We start from the raw sequence: 18,588 nt of genomic DNA on the forward strand, positions 1-18,588 counted from the left end.
CGGGGGCGGGTGGGTACCCCGGGTGCGAGATCCGGGGAGGAAGACCCCGGGGACAGAGACCGAGGAGGAGGAGGAGACCAGGAAAGGGGACCCCCGGAAGGGGAGACCCCCCGGAGGGAGCCTTGAGGCCCGGCGCCTTTCGCCCGAACCTCGAGCAGCGCTCACCTGGACGAGGGCCGACAGCGGTGCGTCTGGTCTCCGGCGCTGCGAGCCAAGGAGCAGACAGGGACGCACCTTAGCCGCATCCCTCTCCAGGCGGCAGGCCCGCCCCCAGGGCGGGAACCGGGAGGGGACGGGGACGAAGACGCGGTCGGGCGCGGGGAGGGTCTTGGCTGTCCGTCGCCCTCTCAGGAGGGCCGCCGCGGCGGACGCTGCCCACACCGAAACGCGTCCCCCTGAAAGGGGCGGAGCCTAGGTCCCGTCGGCCCCCGGTGGCGCAGTGCGCATCGGGATTTGTAGGACGCGGCAGACCCCGGTCCCGTCGGCCCCCTGGCGGCGCAGTGCGCGTCGGGATTTGTAGGACGGGGCCGGCCTGGGCGCCGTCGGACCCCGGGCGGCGCAGTGCCGGGTCGGAGGCGGGAGCGATGCCCGCGAGTCACATTGTCGCCGGGCGGCGCTGTGTACGCAGCAGTGAGGAGGGAGCGAGGGAGGTGGGGTCTCATGGGCCCCCGGGCGACGCGATGCACGCTGGGGAGGGGCGGGGCCTGAGGGGTGTCGTGGGCCTCTGGGTGGCCCTGTGCACGCCGGGTGATGGAGTTCTCCTGGCGAGACCTGCCTCTGTGCCCCTGCGCCCCTTCCGCGGCAGGTGTCCCGGGAGCGAACGCCGAGGACGAGGACAGCGCGGCCGAGCCGGGGGCCCCTGCGCAGACGACCGGAGCCGGCGAGAAGCTGGGGAGCGCCGGGGAGAATGGTAGGTGGCCTGCGGTGTCGCCTGCCGCCGAGTCCATTCTGCGTATCTGGGGGCCGGGGAGCGCTGGGAGGCGGGGGTAGGGGGGCGTTGGGCGCAAAGGTCACGGGGGCGGCGGGGTCTCCGCCGGGCCTCCGGCCCTGGGGGCCCTGCAGGGAGGCACGCAGGTGGGAACCTGACGGGTGTCTGACGAAATGGAGGCACCGAGCGAACAGCGGAGTGAACCGTGCCTCCGCGGAAACACGAGCAGCCAGTGAACGAGGAGCGAAGGACGTTTTGGGCAAACTAGCAACTTGTCGATGAAGCGGGGAAGGTAGCGCTTTTGAGCATGAGCACGAATCCGTTGTGGCTAGCAGGTGGAATTGAGAGTCAAGGAGGGGAACACTGCACAAGCAGCCTTGTATTCCGTGCTGAGGACTGTAGGGTTTATCCAGGAGCGGATGGGAGCCATAAAAAGTTTTTGAGAAGGCGAGGTGTGTGTGATGTGACCACGTTTGTGTTTTGTCAAGAGGAGGGGAGGATTTGAATTAGAGCGGTCAGGGCTGCAGGGGAGACCAATTAGGAAGCTGTTGTAATAATCTAGGTGGGAAGAGGTGAAGACTTGCATCAAAGATTTTCTGTCGGAATGAGAAGGATGAGAGGAGGCAGAGGGAGGACCTTCACTGAACTATTCAGACGCGGCTCGGGTACCTGAGTAGGTGGTGATATCATTGACCAAAACTAGGAACTGTAGAAGGAAGAGCAGGTTCGCGTGGGAAAACAACGCAGTAGGGATGAGAGGAGAGAGGAATCTCCTGACTGGTCGGACATACGGATGCGCAGCTCAGAAGAGGGGCTTCGGGAAGCACACGCCTGTTTTGAAATGTAGTGGAAACCATGGTAGCCGGTGGGTTTCATCGTTTATTCAATAAATCCAGAGGTTTCTCTGTGCAAGGAAGGTAGTGTACACGGTGCTGGGGGTTGATGGTGAGCAGAAACGTGTGGGTTTGGTGTTCACGGAGCCGATGTCCTAGCAGTGAGACAGGCACGACCGTTTTATTACAGTTGGGGTAAGGGCTGGGGGAGAGTCACAGGTTCTGGGAACATATGGGGTGGGTAAGTGGCACTGGATGCTGGGGCAGTGATGGCAAAGCCACAGTAAGGGGAACTGATGCTGTGTGGGCTGAATTCTCCAGACCGAGTGAGGTGGGGAGGGCAGCCAGACAGCTGCGGTCCCCTGGGCAGCAGGAACAAGCTCAGTGATAAGTCCCCAGAATCTGCAGATGCGGCTGCCTACGGAAAGTGCAGAGTCGGGGGAACGTGGCCCATGGGAGGCTGCTGAGGGAACTGGAGTCAGGTTGTGCAGGGTCTTCTGGGGCTCAGGAAGAACATGCTCGCTTTTGTCCTCATGGTAGTGGGAGGCTGGTGAGCACGTTTCCAACAGGAGAGAGATGGTTTGGGAGGAGTGTGTAGGGCAAAGAGCAGAGGCTTGAGGGCAGAACTCGGGGGGTAAAAGGAGCAAAGACGGAGACCGAGAAGGGCTGCCCAGAGAGACAAGAAGACTGAGAGAGTTGGCTCGGAAACCAAGAGGGAGCTCGGTGGGCAGTGCGGCCGAAAGTTTCTGGATGACCCTGGTGGCTCAGCGTGCTGCCCAGGCAGGATGCACCCACCACAGGAGGGGAGGGAAGGGGAAGGGCTCGGTGCTTAACCAGCGGAAGAGGACCTCGTGGTTATTGCACAGTGGGGAGGTCCGAGAGTGGATTTTAACCTCACCCCTGGCCTGCTGGATACCAAAGCGGAAAACTGGAGCAAGTTTATGTATTTGACCCATGTGGTTGTGCTGACCGCCCCTTGGAATTTGGCCCTGAGGATTCTGTCGTGTTAAGTCTCTACCGAAGGCATTGCAAGAACTTTTTTTCATTTTATATATGGGCAGTCTTGGTGCCCAAATTATGTAAGTGATTTTTTTCAAGGTCACAGTTAAAATGTTTTAGACTTTATCTGTAGTTTAGAGACTTTATTTGATTTTCTACTGGATTGTCCATACTTTCATTTCAAGAATTTTGTGTGTTTTGGGGCACCTGGGGGCTCAATCGGTTAAGCATCTGACTCTTGATCTCAGCTCAGGTCATGATCTCATGGTTCATGAGTTCGAGCCCCATGTTGGGCTCTGTACAGACAGCACAGAGCCTACTTGGGATTCTGTCTCGCCCTCTCTTTGCCCCTCCCACACTTGCACACGTGTGTGCGCTCTCTCAAAATAAATAAACTTAAAAAAAGAAGTTTGTGTATTTTAACAAAGTATGACAATTGAACTTACACCTCCCCCCTGCCACACACACTTAATTTAATTTCTTTGCTGTAGTAAAGCCTCAATGAGGGCCACCAGAGCATGAAGGACAGGCCCTGCCAATTTATAGGCCTTTATTAATTTTACATGGATTTAGTCTGTTTTAATGGATCCTGAGTTTGCTTCTTTCCCCTGTAATTTTTCAGTTTATGAGACTTTTTTTTTTTTCTAGAAAGCTTTATTCCTTTTTCTACAGATCCCAACTTAAGTCTCTTCGTTCTTTTTGGACATGAAGCATGCATAGTTTTTATACTTACTGATTATTGTTTTAATCACCATTCTTTTATGGAGAAACGTGTAAGGGGTCACATCAACTTGTTGCATATTTGCTGACAGTCCTCTTCCGTTTCTTTCCGGCCACAGACTTAGGGGTTAAGCTTGGACCTGAGGCTGCTGTTGCTCATTCAAAACCAACACGCTATGGGGCGCCTGGGTGGCTCAGTTGGTTGAGCATCTGACTTCGGCTCAGGTCATGATCTTGCGGTTCGTGAGTTCGAGCCCCATGTTGGGCTCTGTGCTGACATCTCGGAACCTGGAGCCTGCTTCAGATTCTGTGTCTCCCTCTCTCTCTCCTTCCCATGCTCATGCTCTCTGTTTCTCAATAATAAATAAATATTAAAAAAAAAAAAAAAAAACCAACACCTTAGTATCACTCTGAGACTCAGCGTTGTGGGATCTGACCTTTAAGGCACCTGGAGTAGATTGAGGAGGGATCTGTTTGTTTTTCTATCTGCTGGTCTCCCTGCTTGGTAACTGACATAGGAACAATTCAAGTCACTTTGCCTGGCTTGGGTCCATATACTCCTGTACCTCTTTTTCTAGAGTTTTCAGAGAGTATTTTCCTTTACGCTGTTGATATAACTCTTTTGTCATATGTTAGGAGAAACTTTAAGACGTGATTATCAAGAAAATACCTCAAGATCAGACATCACATCTTCCAGACGTCTGACAACATTTACTTGGCACGGATCTGTCAACATATAATGCTAGTTAACTAATTCAATTACCTTACAGTACATTACTGTGTTGAATAATCTTGGAGGTTCTAAGAGTACTATGTTAAAATTTTGTTTTGAAGTAAAATCCACCTAAGATTAGCTATTTTCAAATGTACAATTCAGTGGCATTGAGTAGAATCAGTGTTGTGCTGTCTCTACCTGCATCTAGTTCCAAAACACATCATCACCCTCAAAGAAAACCCTGTGCCATTGAATAGTCAGTCTCCACTCACCCCAGTCCCTGGGAACCACCTGTCTGCTTTCTATGGATTTGCCCATCTGGATATTTCATATAAGTGAAATCACACAACATACAACATGTGGCCTTTCGTGTCTGACTTATTTTACTTGGTGTGATGTTTCCGAGGTTCATCCCTGTCGTAGCATGGTCAGAGTTCGTTGTATGTTATTTTATTTTATTTTATAACCATGACAGAATTTTAAAATGTTGCACTGGTGGCGATTTACATGATACAGATGTCACGAGCATTGCTAGTGATGCGCCAGGTGAGGGACAGACATCTGTCTCCAGTTTAGTTTCTGAGGGAGCCCTTGGCTTTGTCCACCCTCCCCTGGGGAGCCCATCACCTTCAAAAAAGATGCTTTACCTTTTGTCAGCTCACTGTCAAAGCATATGGGGGCTGCCCTAATTTAGCTAAATTTTATCTTAACCAGAAGATATAACCCCAGGCTCTTTGTCTAGTTTTTTAAGTGGCTCAATTTCAGGAAATAGTATACAGGGTATACATTCTGTATATTCCCCTAGAGTCTAGATTGGGACTGGAAGCCACAGCCCACAGGCACATTGCCTGTGTGTCAGTAAAGTTTTATTGGTGCAGAGCATGTCCATCATCCACACTGTAGAGCTGAGTAGCTGCCACAGACACCAGTGGCCCCTGATGTCACTCCCTGGGCCTTGTAACCTGAGTTTCACCTTCCCTTACCCTCTGAGGAACTAATGGGCTCCAATGATGTGTGAAAACCCCAAAATTTTATGCAAAACCACATGCTTTACTGGAGAGACAATCTGTGATTTTCACCAGATTCCAGAAGGGACCTGAGACCCCAAATCATCAACAGTCATTGTTCTAAGTAGCCAAAAGGCCAGTGCCCCATGTTACACTAGATCAGCAGTTCTCAGACTTAATTAGTTCTAGTCCCCTATGCGCTTTAAAAAATTGGGGCGCCTGGGTGGTTCAGTCTGTTGAGCGTCCGACTTTGGCTCAGGTCATGATGGTTCATGAGTTTGAACCCCACATCAGCAAGTCATGTGGCCTCTGCTTCACCCCAGTGAGAGTGAGAGAAGCAGATAATGACTTGGGGTTGTTGCAAAGATAGTTTTGTTCTTGGTGGAACCCTTGTGTAGTCTCGGGGGCCTGGGGTGCCCAGACTGTACCTGGAGAGCCGTGTGTTTGATCCGTCATTCTGCTGAACTGCACTCTGCTGTTTTGGCTTCAGCACGCTGTGAGGGAGGCCGGAGGAAGCTAAGCAGCTCTGGCCACCGTGCTGTTTACCCTTGGCATTGGGGGGAGGAGTCAGTCTGGGACAGAGGACACACGCTGCAGTTACCCTTTTGTGAGCCGTACAGAGGCTGCTCTTTCGCGGTTCCGTGCCAGGAGGAGCCAGTCCACTGCTGGGCCACTGGTAGGTTTTTAAATCTTAGGAAAACAGATTTCCTAACTAATCCTGTTTTCTTTTGTGGTTTGGCGGCCGGGAGGCTGAGCCGAATTTCAGCCCGCTTCCAGCTCTTGTGTCTGGTGCGCATGTCTGAATCTCGTCCCTGACTCTCCTTTTTTCCTCCTCAGTTTCCCTGGCTCCATGTTGTATTCCACTACGGGTTTCTGGAAGGTAGAACTTATTCTGTGTGTTTTTATAAACCATCTCATCCTTTTTAGCACAAGATCAAGAATCCCTCCTTTTACATGAAACTTCCCCTTCTGTTATTTTGTAAAGCATTTGTGTAAAGCATTAGCATCCAGTAGATTGTAGAGTCTGTGTTGATTTACAGAAAGTGGTGATTCACTGAAGGTGGTGATTCACTTTCATTTTTGGTGCCGTCTTCATCAGGTTACCTTAGATAAGTAGAAATTTAGCCTCCCCTGCCTGGAAGCGCTAGAATGCTATTTTGTTTCCTTACATACTATATATAGCATGGTTACTGACCGGTTTGCTATTTTCTGCCTGACCCAGCCTCTGCCCTGTGTTCCCATTTTAATTTCTGGCTCAGGTACACAGATCTGTTTTGATTCATTTAGTCATAATGGGCTTTTTGTGGCTGCTTTTGGAACTTTAGTAAGTTATGCTTAACACTATTCTTAGTTACCTGTATATGTTTTCATCAGTGTGACTCTGCTGATTTTAAACTGGGAAAAATCTAAATGATGTTTCCAAACTGTACAGCCCTCATTAGATCCTGAACTTAACTGGGGCTAAAGAGGACACCCCCTGCCACAGGCCATGGTGATGTGGTCATGCCTGGGGTCAGACACCCAGCCTCACTGCATCAGAGAGCTACAGTGTGTAAAAGAGGGATTTTCCTGAGACTAGGCGGGGGGGGGGGGAACAGGGAGGGGAATAAAGGGTTTTATGCAAGTTGAAGTGGTTAGAGATTACAGTGTATTTTGTGTAAAAGCTTGATTCTCACCGTCGTTGGCATGTTTATCACCAGATAGATGCTGTCATCCCAGTTTTCAGAGGACGGGGCGGTCTTCCTGACTACGGAGCCATGTGATGCTGTGGCCCGGGGCCCCGCGGAGAAGGGGAGCCAGCGAGGAAGCACGAGGTCTGGTGCAAATACCGGCAGTGGCGGTGGGAAACTGAAGCGGAGCCGCGCGTCCCAGCCGCCTGGCCTTCCTCGTGCTCTCACGTCCCAGAGCGTACACATAAGCCGTCTCTGAGGGACAAGGTCCTGAGCCTGTGGCATTTTGTCAGGCTGGCCAGAGTGGTGCCATGTGCTGCGGAGCACAGGCCAGGTAGACACCAGAGGTGACCACGCCGACTCCCCGCGCGCCGTCGCTCCTGCCGCGGGCCCCATGAGAAGCGCAGTGGACAGGAGGAAGCTGGAGCAGCTGTACGACAGGTACAGAGGTAAGAGCGACAAGCATAGAGGTAAGAGCGGCCGCGGGCAGCCCGCCTCTGTCTCTGGGGCGCCCGGGACCCTTCTGCCTCCTGAGCTGCTGATGCTGAGCCGCAGAGGCCCCTGCGCTTCCGGGGAACCTCACCCGGTAGCCGACCCGGGCCGGGGTGGGGGGTGGTGGGCCAGACTGTGACCCCGGTTTCCCCCCAGCGCTGCTGGGTAAGCTGGCACCCTGGTGGCAAGAGGGCTGTTGAAGAACAGGACCAGCTCCTAGAAGAAAGTCGGATCTGTGGGTACACGTCCTCTTGTGCTCGCACAGTGTGGCTGTGCGGTGGCCCCGGGGCCACCTGGCCGTTGGGGCGGCTTCAGGGGCCACTCCTGGCGAAGAGACTTTTGTGTTACAGGTTGGGTGGGGATGGTGGTTTGTTAGGAACACCAGCGCTTAGAGCAGCACTCTCCCTGTGCAGATTCGGTCACACTGCCCAAGTCTGGTGACAGGTCTGTACACATCCAGACGGCTCAGATTTCAGCAGCCTTTCAGATTTCATATCGGGTGTCAGGTCTGTGCTGTCATCACAGAAGCAGCCACTAGTCAAGAGTTGACTTACTTTTCCTTTCTAGCAGTTTCTAAGGCTAATCTTGTATTTCCAAAACCTAAAAAAATAATAATAATAATACACAAAACACTCATTTAACCAAGTATTAACCTAAACAGAATAACTCGCTTGGCTTTAAATTCTTGTTGACATATTATTTTCATGTTTCACTTTTGAAAATACCGTATGTGTATTTTAATCTATTTAGATCTGAAAACAGATTTAAAACTGCATTTTTTTTTAATCATGGCACAGAAGCATACTCTGTAGTAGAAAAACCAGGTTTGTATTTGGAAAACAAACAGTGGTTTTGAAAGTGAAAAGTCATCATTTTGAATAAGCTGTAATGCGCTCCAAGTTACTCTGGCTGAGGTTGTCATGGGGCCTGTCTCGGAGGTCACACACCGTGGAGGTGGCTGGAGGTGTTCAGACATGTCCAGCCACCTGTGAGAGAGTTCCTCCCTGTGAGGGTCGTTCTGTAGTGGAGACCTAACCCTCACGTCCTTTACTCGTGCAGTTCTGGGCCTTTCAAGTAGATATGTTGTGGGATCCCTGTGGGCTCTGCAGAGACGTGCTGTTCCAAGGCCCTGACAGACACAACCTTGTTAGGACTAATGTATACATATGAGTGAGTCCTTGCAGAGTGACTTTAAAATAGTCAGTGTTCCTGTAGGTGAGGGCAGTGCAGGCCCACTGTGCTCTCACCCTGGGGATCTGTATAGCACTGGGAGCATTGACAGGAGGGGGGTGAGAACCAGGAGCCCTCGGGACAGCTGCTCCCTCATTAATATGGGAGAGCAGGCCCGGGAGGAAGCCTGGGCCTCCGCTTGTTTGATTACGGCATTTGTTTTATTTTATGTACTTGTTTTCTTTTCTTTTTTTAAATTTTCATTTCGTTTCAATAACAAGATGTCTATGAAAACATAGTATATAGTACTGAAGTGACCAAAGTTGGATTTTGTGTCATGGAAGAATTTTATCACGCTTAATCTTCATTGGAACAAAGAGGCTACAAATTTTCTAGTTGTGCCTTCTAAACCAACAGAATTAACACACACGTTGTGATGGCATCTTACTATACACGCACTTTGTTGGAAATTACTAGACCTGGTTTGGTGAGGTCTTACTGAGATTTTTCTAGTAGATTTTATTAGATTTCCTGATGAAGAAATGCTAAGTTCCTTAATTTAATTTCTAAACCAGAAATAGGGACAGAGGGAAGCCTGAATTTCTAAGCTGTTAAATGTGGATGCATAAACTAAATGATTTTGAAAACTAAATACTGTATAATAGCATTAAAATTATAGCAAACAAAATCACCTTAAAAAAAACATGAGTTTCTCTATTGCTTTGGCAGGATTGAGATAAAAATATGTAATATTTAAAAAAAAATTTTTTTTAGAGAGCACGAACAGGGGAGAGGGACAGGGGAAGAGAGAAAGAGAGAGAGAATCTTAAGCAGGCCCCGTGCTCAGTGCAGAGCCAGATGTGAGGCTCGATCCCATGACCCTGGGATTGTAGCAGGGGTCTCGCAGAGTCATGACACCAAGGCTTTTCTTTCCAGGAAGCAACTTTATTCCTGCCGGGACCGCTCAGTTGGGCTTGTACCCATGTAGCCTTTTATGCATTTTCTACTTCCTTGTCTCCCAAATACGGGTATAGACATACAGTATAGACATACAGTCTGATTGGGTGCTCTCATGTTACAGGGTCGTTAGGGATGTCACGTATGCACATGGCCAGGTTGCCTTCCCTTATCTTGAGGGTTTTTTTCTCACCACATTTCTTAGGGAGGGGACCCTACCACAGGATCATGACCTGAACTGAAATCAAGAGTCGGATACTCAACTGACTGAGCCACCCAGGCTCCCCCAAAACTCATTGGGGAGTTTACATATTGTAAACGCTTTGCCAATGCAGTATTTTTTTTAATTAAAGAATATTTATCTATTTTTAATGTTTATTTATTTTTGGGAGAGAGAGCGGGGAAGGGTCACAGAGGGAGAGTGGGAGAGAGGATCTGAAGCAGGCTCTGTGCTGACAGCAGCGAGCCCGATGGGTGCGGGGTCTGAACTCACAAATCATGAGATCATGACCCGAGCCGAAGTCAGACTCTCAACCAACTGAGCCATCCAGGAGCCCCAAGATTTTTTTTTTTTTTAAGTAATCTCCATACCCAACATGGGAGTGAAACTCACGACCCTGAGATCAGAGAGTCACATGCTTCCCCCTACTGAGCCAGCCAGCCAGGCGACCCACAATGCAGTATTTCTGTGTAGCAGTTTGTCTTTGGGCAAACTAGAATTGTGTAAACTTTGAGTTTTTATTTTCTTTATGGAAATTAAATTTTTTCTTAACGATGACATCTTCTCAAAGAGGTTGCAATGGTCTTTTTTTTCTTCTCCTAAACTCCAGTACCTAGATTTTTTAAATAGGGATTTTTTTTTTCTGGATAAATTACCATTTGTTGCTATTTCGTATACAGTAGAAAATTGTGGTCTATTGATTGATGTATTTGAAACATGCTTGGTAGAGCCATCTCATAGAGCTATAATGCTTACCACCCATTTTTGTTATTTTTCAAAATAGCATAACTTCTCTCTCTCTCTCTCTTGATTTTAACTGTAGACCCACAAGATGAAAATAAAATTGGAATTGACGGGATTCAACAGTTTTGTGATGACTTAAGCCTGGATCCTGCCAGCGTCAGCGTTTTGGTCATTGCGTGGAAATTCAGGGCAGCGACGCAATGTGAATTTACCAAAAAGGAATTTGTAGATGGCATGACAGAGCTCGGGTAAGTAAGTTGGTCTCAGTTTAAATTTTTGCAAAAAGGAAGCTGCCTTCAACATTAGTTATTTTTCAACAGCTTGTAAATATTAGTTTCAAATTCATTTACGTTCTGTGTGTATCTTACACATTTCTTGTACCTCTACTCTATTAAGCCTTTAGTTTCCTTTAAATTCAAATAAAGTTTCATTTAATATTTTTGTTCAGATTAATCGCTTTTGTAACTTACTTTTTTCTTTTTAATTTTTATCATACCAGTTTTGAATTGACAGTAACTATCAGGGTGTTTTTGTTTGTTTGTTTTCAGCCATTGAATTTATTTCGTAATATTGTATACTAATTGTATAATTTATTGTGTTTCTATAGTAAATATCAATAAATTATTATTTTGTTTTTTGCTTATAACACTTCTTTGTTCTACCTCCAGGGTTAGGATAAAGGCTTCATTAATAACAAGATGGTTCTCACTTATCAGATAAGTCAGACAATTAAATGAAAGCACATAACATAAATATCTTTTAATCATTAGGTTTATTGAGCTATTTCATGGGTTGGTATGAAGGCTAACACGCTTGACTTGCTGATACTGTGACATTGTAGTGTTGACAACTTAAGCTGGCTTATTTTTAGTTGCTGAAGGAGCTTGACAGCCCAAGGTGAATATGTTCAGAAGGCGCATACTTCCCGCATCCCTGGGGAAAAATAGAGCATTTGTTCATAAGGTGCATACTTACAGCTATCCCCGGGGCCCCAGGGAAAATGGAACATTTGTGTTTTCCACTAAGCTGATGAATCTGTTACATTTATCGGCCTGGTCTCTTTCGATGATAAACTCTACAGGACTTACCCTATTGCTGGCGGTTGTGTAAAAGGCAGCAGAAGACATCACTGGGACAGTGGTTGTGATAGCATATCACTCCATGTTCTGTGCACTCAAGAAAATGGAAAAGCCACACTAAAGAAGCATTCTCTTGCCGCTGTACTACACTCATCCATCTGCTAGAACCTCCCCCAAATAGGATACTTTGGAAATAAGTGCTTCTTACAGAAACACTTGCTAGCATTTCTTAGGCATTATCTAGAAATGTGTTAGATGAACTTTTAAAATTCCTGTTTGTTATCCTAATACGTGCTATATCTTAAAGAACCTATTTTAAAGATTTTTGAGTGTGAATCTTCCCAAAGTGTTAGATGAGTTCATGCCTCCTTATGCAGTGGATACAGGTGACTTGAGGTTATAAGTCAGTGCTGGCCGATGGCACCACTCGTCACATCTCACAGAGTGGTTACAAGGGAAAGTACTCAGTAAGCATTCAAGTGCTGTCTACGAGATGGAAGTATTAGTGATGTGACAGCCACCTGTACTGCAGAGATAACCTCAGTGCTTTTAGGGATGTAAAAGGCTGTGGTAGTCTGAGCAGCACTAAGCTTTAAAAAGCACTTTGGGTTTGGGTTTTTGATCCGCTCTATTACTGTTTTTCACACTTTTTCCTGGCTATTAACTCTCCCGGTGGCTGGAACACTTGGCCTCTAGCTGTTAACCCTACAGCCTTTCATCGGGGGCTGGAGGCTTGGTAAATGAGCTTTGTGAACGTCATGAAATCCCTTGACATCTTTGTCAAAACAAGAAATTGGCCATACTGTGGATCTATTTCTGGACTCGCTGTCATATTTTGTGGGTCTGTTTATCCTTAACCTTGAAGCACATAGTGTTCATTATTGTGGCATTAGGTAAGTCTTGAAAGGAACTAGTGAAGTCTTCTTATTTTTCATCTGCCTCAAGATAGTTGGTCAATTTTTATTACATCAGCAGGGAAAGAAGAGTGTTCCATGACTGATGCTGAAATAGCCAGGTCAGCCTGAGACCACGTCTCCCTGGGGCCCGCATCAGGCCTCAGGCCGTGTCTTGAGGTGGGCGGGGGATTACATGACCATGCAGGAAACTTAGAATTATGAATTCTAGACAAATCACGGGAGAAGCTCTTTGTTAAGACCCAGATTAAGGGACATTGTCTTAGAGAAGATGTGAAAAGCAGTAGCCATCAAAGCAAAAAAACTGATAAATTGGACTTCGTCACAGGTAAGAGCTCTGCTTAATGAAAGATAGTGTTAAAAAGACAAAACGGTGGGAGAAGTACTTGCTTTCTTTGTGTATGTTACAGTCGTGATAAAAATGGTAGAGGACGTGACTTATGTGTGATTCCTAAATAATGGAGCAAGAAGAAAGTAATAAATTCAATCCAAAAGAATGTGGGGAAAAAAGAACACAAGGAAAATTACTTAATGTAGAACAAATAGCGAGCGCGTGATAAAATGGAGGATTGAAAGCAAAATGTGTCGGCATTTCCATAATTAATTTAGTGTAAGTGAACTAAGTATTGGGTGGGTTGTAGAACATCAATTCAACCACTGTGTACACTGTTTACAATAGGTATGATTAAAACATAAGGGCACAGAACAATTTGAGGGGTGGAGGTTGATGTAATTTGCAAACATTAACCAAAACAAGTTGGTGTGGATATGTTAATGTTAAAATAAGCTTTAAGGCAAAGAATAATTCTAGAGATAATGAAGGACATTTCATAATGAGGAAGGGTTTATTTCACATGGAAGGCAATAGATTATTTAAAGCAAAAATAAGCACTAAAAAGAGAAATCTATCAATCTACAATCACAATGGGGAATTCTCACACACATCTTACCAGATGAAAAGAGCAGATGAAAAATCAGTAAGGGGGGCGCCTGGGTGGCGCAGTCGGTTAAGCGTCCGACTTCAGCCAGGTCACGATCTCGCGGTCCGTGAGTTCGAGCCCCGCGTCAGGCTCTGGGCTGATGGCTCGGAGCCTGGAGCCTGTTTCCGATTCTGTGTCTCCCTCTCTCTCTGCCCCTCCCCCGTTCATGCTCTGTCTCTCTCTGTCCCAAAAATAAAAAAAATTTTCAAAAAAAAAAAAAAAAAAAGAAAAATCAGTAAGGAAATAGGACATTTGGGCAACACAACAAGTGACCTGATGGACATATTTAGAATATACCCTTTGATGTTGAAGAATATGTACTCTTTTTAGAAGACAAGTAGACCATTTGTAAGTGTTGACCACAAACTGAGGCATAAAAGAAGTTGCAACAAATTTCAAAGGATTGAAGTGATAGAGTGTATTTTTAGTCCATAACACAATTAAGGTAGAACTATAACAAAAGGATAACTCAGTTGAAATACATGTGGATATAGCTTTTGGATTAGAAAGAAGTTACAATGGAAATTAGAAAGTATTTTGAATGATGAAAACACTACATATGAAAACTTGCAGGATTCAGCTTCTTAAATGCATATTTTGGAAAGAAGAGTTAAAAATCAGTAAGCAAAGTATCTATCTCAAAAAGCAGAAAAAGCAGGAAACTAAACTCAAAGAATGTAGAGAGAAGGAATTACTTTTTTAAACAGGCAGTGATTTCAGGAAATAGAAAAGAAGTTGTCAATAGAAAGAATCAAGCCAGAAGCTTGCTGTTTGAAAAGACTTATAAAAGTAGTGAGGAACAAATAAACAATATGGCATGAAAAGAGAGACATCACTATAGACCCTACAGATGTTAAAGGTGAAGAGTGTATTATGAACAACACTATGCTAGTAAACGTGAAAACCTGGATGCCAAAGAAAAATTCTCTTAAAAATGTGACTTACTGAAATGGACATATAAATAGTTCCATAATTCTTTTAAAGAATGTGAACTCATAATTTTAAATCTTCTCAAAGAGAAAAAACTCTTGGCCTCGATTGGTGCACATCTTACAAAATATTTAATAAAGAGAACAGTGCCAACTCTACACAGCCTCTTTAGAGAATTGTACAGGAAGAAACTCTTTCCAATTTGTTTTGAGGCCAGCACAACCTGGATAGCAAAGGATATTTTAGTGCTGCTGAAGCAAGCACAAAAGGATATTTTGAGAATGAAAGATTATTGTCCACTCTCAGTCATAGGAATCAAAAGATGCATAACACGCAAAAATCTTAGACAAATTATTAATAAACTAAATCCAGCCCCCAAAACAAATCAACCAAAAAACCAGGATTATTTATCATGACAAAGTTTGTTATAGTCTGGGATTGTGAGATTTGTTTAACATTACAAAGCCAATGTAATTTATCACAACAACAGAAAAGGGGGGATTATCTCAGTGCATAAAATAACTTTGATAAGGGGCACCTATGTGGCTCAATCCGTTAAATGTCCAAGTCTTGATTTCAGCCCAGGTAATGATCTCACAGTTGGGAGATTGAGCCCCACGTCAGGCTCCACACTGAGCATGGAACCTGCTTGGGATTCCCTCTCCCTCTCTGCCCCTTTCCAGCTTGTGCATACACTTTCTTTCAAAATAAATGAATAAGCATTTAAAAAAATAATTTTAAAGAATGGGTTTGATAAAATTCAATTTCATTCAGGGGCGCCTGGGTGGCTCAGTTGGTTAAGTGTCCGACTCTTGATTTAGGCTCAGGTCCCAATCTCACAGTTTGTGAGTTCGACCCCTGTGTCAGGCTCTGTGCTGATAGTGTGGAGCATGCCTGGGATTCTCTGTCTCCCTCTCACTCTGCCTTGCTTGCGCTCTCTCTCTGGCTCACACTCTCTCTCAAAGTAAATAAATAAGCATTTACAAAAAAAATCAATTCTGGGTGGCTTGCGAGGCTCAGTTAGTTAAGCATCCAACTTCAGCTCAGGTCATGATCTCACAATTCATGAGTTCAAGCCCCACATAGGGCTCTGTGCTGACAGCTCAGAGCCTGGAACCTGCTTCAGATTCTGTCTGTCTGTGTCTCTCTCTCTCAAAAGTAAACATTAAAAAAAAAATCAATTCTGTTCATAATGTTTTGAAAAAGAACTTACAGCAAACCAAGAATAGAAGGGACAGTACTTAATCTGACCCCTCCCACCCCCCCCACCCCCGTTCTGCCAAATCCTAGAGGAAATCTTATACTTAACTGGAACATGAATGCCTACTTTTATTAAGCATTGAACAGGTGGTAGCTAGTCTGATCCACAGGTGAAATATTAGAGTCAATAAGTGAGTTTAGCCAGACTGTAGGACCCAAGATCAACAAACAAAAATCAATGTTATTTTAGAATACTGAATGCAACAATTCAACAAAACAAAGTGAATTTTTAAAATATATGTCATTTTCAATAGTATCAGTAATAAAAAACACCTAGGATAAATCTAATTAAATATGTGTGCTACCTCCACAGAGAAAATAACTTAAGAAGAGGCAAGAAGCCTGAGTAGAGACATAAACCTCATTATAGGTCGGAACAGTCAGTATTTTGTCCCTAAATTTACGTATTTAACGTGATCTCAATCAAAACCACAGTAAGTAGTAGTTTTTATATATGTGTAGTTTGACAAATGGATTTAAAATTTATATGAAAATGCACAGTCAAGAACAGCCAAAAGTTCTTAAAAAACAAAAGGGGAAGATCTGTTCTCTCAGATATTAGGACTTTTCAAGCTACAGTAATTAAGACTACTTGGCACTACTACTGAGATCAGTAGACCAGTGGAACAGAATGGGAGCCAAGAAACAAACCCATGTGTTAAGGTACATTTGATTTATGGCAAAGGCAGCCTTCAGAGACGTGAAGAAAGGACATCTTTTCAGTAAATGGTTTTGGGAGAATTGACACATGGAGAAGAACTTACCTTGACCCTTACCTCACAACGTACATAAAAAATCAGTTCCAAGTGGATCGTAGATGTCAGTGTGAAAGGCTAAAGGCAAAAGCCAGACGCCTCTAGAAAAATCATGTAGGAGAATATCTTTATGACCATGCAGTGGGGGAAGTTTGAACACATTAAAAAAAAAACCAAAAAACCCACAAACCTGTGGCACCTGGGTGACTCAGTCAGTTAGGCCTCTGACTTTGGCTTAGGTCATGATCTCATGGTTCCTGAGTTCGAGCCCTGCATTGGGCTCTGTGCTGACAGCTTGGAGCCTGGAGCCTGCTTCAGCTTCTGTGTCTCCCTCTCTCTCTTTGCCCCTCCCCTGCTTGTGTGCACTCTCTCTCTCTCTCTCTCTCTCTCTCCTCCCCCACTCACATGCTCTCTCTGTCTCTCTCTCTCTCTCTCTCTCTCAAAAATAAACATTTAAAAAATTTTATAAAAAACACCGTGAAGAAGACTGGCAGTGTATTATACTAAAAATAAGAATTCCGATCATCAAGAAGGGAAAATGCAGTCCACATTGGGGTAGACTGCTTAGCTGACCAAAGCTTATGTCGTTCATACATAAAGCCTGCAAAACAATAAGAAAAAGATACCTAATTGAAAACGGGCAGGAGACTTGAACTGGCACTTCACAAAAGAGCATCTCCAAATAGCCAGTCAAAATACAAGGTGTGCAATGTTGTTCACTGAGGAAGTACAGGTTAAATTACGATGAACTTAATCTGTGGAATGGCTAAAATAAGACACAGTTGTGTGTATCACTGAAAACAGGAGGAACAGGAACTCTCGTATACTGCTGGCAGGGGGTTGACATGGGGCAGTCTCTTTAGGAAACAGTTTGATATCACAACACTGGAGATTCAGTGACCCAGCTGGCCCACTTGGTCTTGTGCCTAACCTAACACATTTACTTGTGTGCCTGGATGCATGTATAGAAATGTTCTTAACAACCTTTGTTACCGGAAAACTAGAGATAGCCAGAGGATTTCTCATTGGCAGAACATATAAATCATAAAGTATGAATACAGTGGAATGCTACATCGTAACGAAAATGACAACGTGAGCTACACGCTACACGCCAGCACAAGTGAACCTGCAGACACAGCGTCAACACAGAAAGCCAGACACAAAAGCCAGACATGCGCTCCCATTTACAAAGTTCAAAAATGGGGCAACTGACCATCAGGGAGTGCTTGCTTGGAGTGATGCAGGCACACAGGAGGGCACGGAGTGGCCCCATAGAGAAGAGGCCTGGGGTGGGGAGCACACCAGCCTTGGTGTGGGTCCCTGGAGCTGTACGCCTCTCCTCTGTGTCACCGCGCAGGTGGCCACTGAGGCAGGGCTTCCCCTGCTCGCTCCCAAGCCCTAGGGCTCTGCTGCGGCATTGGTGAAGCAAGGGCTGTTACGATCTTCTTGCTGGGTTGTCAAAATAAAAAAGACAAAATAAAAAAGACAAAGATTTCTGCTTTTAAGGCTTTTTAATATTCTTTTTTTTTTTTTTAACGTTTATTTATTTTTGAGACAGAGAGAGACAGAGCATGAATGGGGGAGGGTCAGAGAGAGGGAGACACAGAATCCGAAACAGGCTCCGGGCTCTGAGCTGTCAGCACAGGGGCCCGATGCGGGACTCGAACTCACGGACCGCGAGATCGTGACCTGAGCCGAAGTTGGCGCTCAACCGACTGAGCCACCCAAGCGCCCCGTAGGCTTTTTAATATTCTTAAAGGAGGTTGACTTTTTGGAGGAAGATCAATGTTTTAATTCATTTTCAGCAAATGTATGTTTTAAATTCCAGCGTAATTAATGCAGCGCTGTGCTAGTGTCAGGTGCACAGTCGTAGCGCTATGCTAAGTGCACAGACTTAGCAGTTCTGTGCGTTCCTCCGTGCTCATCACAGTAAGTGTGTGCCATCCCTTCACCCACTTGCCCCTTCCCCCCCACCCCCACCCCGCACCCGGAAAGCCCGACTCTCGAGCAGTGGAGTTGTGTTTTGTCCTATGTGGACGAGCCTGGCCATAAGGAGGCAACCCCAGGGCCAGAATTCGCCCACTCAAAGTCCACAAGTCTGGTTTTGGCGTCTTCACAGTGCCGTGCCGCCACCACCACCATCCGTTCTGGAGCACCGGAATCCTTTTAGCTAGAGAAGGGGGCCTGCAGGCCACAGGGAGCGGCCAGGCTGGGC

General features: G+C 45.8%; 2 protein-coding genes across 11 annotated transcripts in view; one reads left to right on the plus strand and one right to left on the minus strand.

Annotated features, from left to right (window-relative positions):
* TMCO3 (transmembrane and coiled-coil domains 3) overlaps nt 1-410 on the minus strand; it is a 49,646-nt gene extending 49,236 nt beyond the window's left edge. For 3 of the 8 annotated variants that reach the window (XM_058741827.1, XM_058741843.1, XM_058741834.1), the window contains exon 1: nt 166-409. The gene's annotated coding sequence lies outside the window, so the exon portion shown is untranslated. Of the gene's footprint in view, nt 1-165 lie in introns of all 8 variants that reach the window. The other 5 variants (XM_058741851.1, XM_058741889.1, XM_058741862.1 and 2 more) reach the window with 4 other exon arrangements.
* Nucleotides 411-702: 292 nt separating this feature from the next.
* Nucleotides 703-18,588, plus strand: part of DCUN1D2 (defective in cullin neddylation 1 domain containing 2) — a 31,831-nt gene continuing 13,945 nt past the window's right edge. The window contains exons 1-3 of one of the 3 annotated variants that reach the window (XM_058741915.1): nt 703-910; nt 6,903-7,321; nt 10,535-10,703. In XM_058741915.1, coding sequence (XP_058597898.1) covers nt 7,267-7,321; nt 10,535-10,703 — 224 coding nt within the window. In that variant the 5' untranslated portion in view covers nt 703-910; nt 6,903-7,266. Of the gene's footprint in view, nt 911-5,766; nt 5,879-6,902; nt 7,322-10,534; nt 10,704-18,588 lie in introns of those variants that run through there. The other 2 variants (XM_058741896.1, XM_058741904.1) reach the window with 2 other exon arrangements.

The sequence above is a fragment of the Neofelis nebulosa genome, chromosome 1, assembly GCF_028018385.1.
Source record: "Neofelis nebulosa isolate mNeoNeb1 chromosome 1, mNeoNeb1.pri, whole genome shotgun sequence".
NCBI lineage: Eukaryota > Metazoa > Chordata > Mammalia > Carnivora > Felidae > Neofelis > Neofelis nebulosa.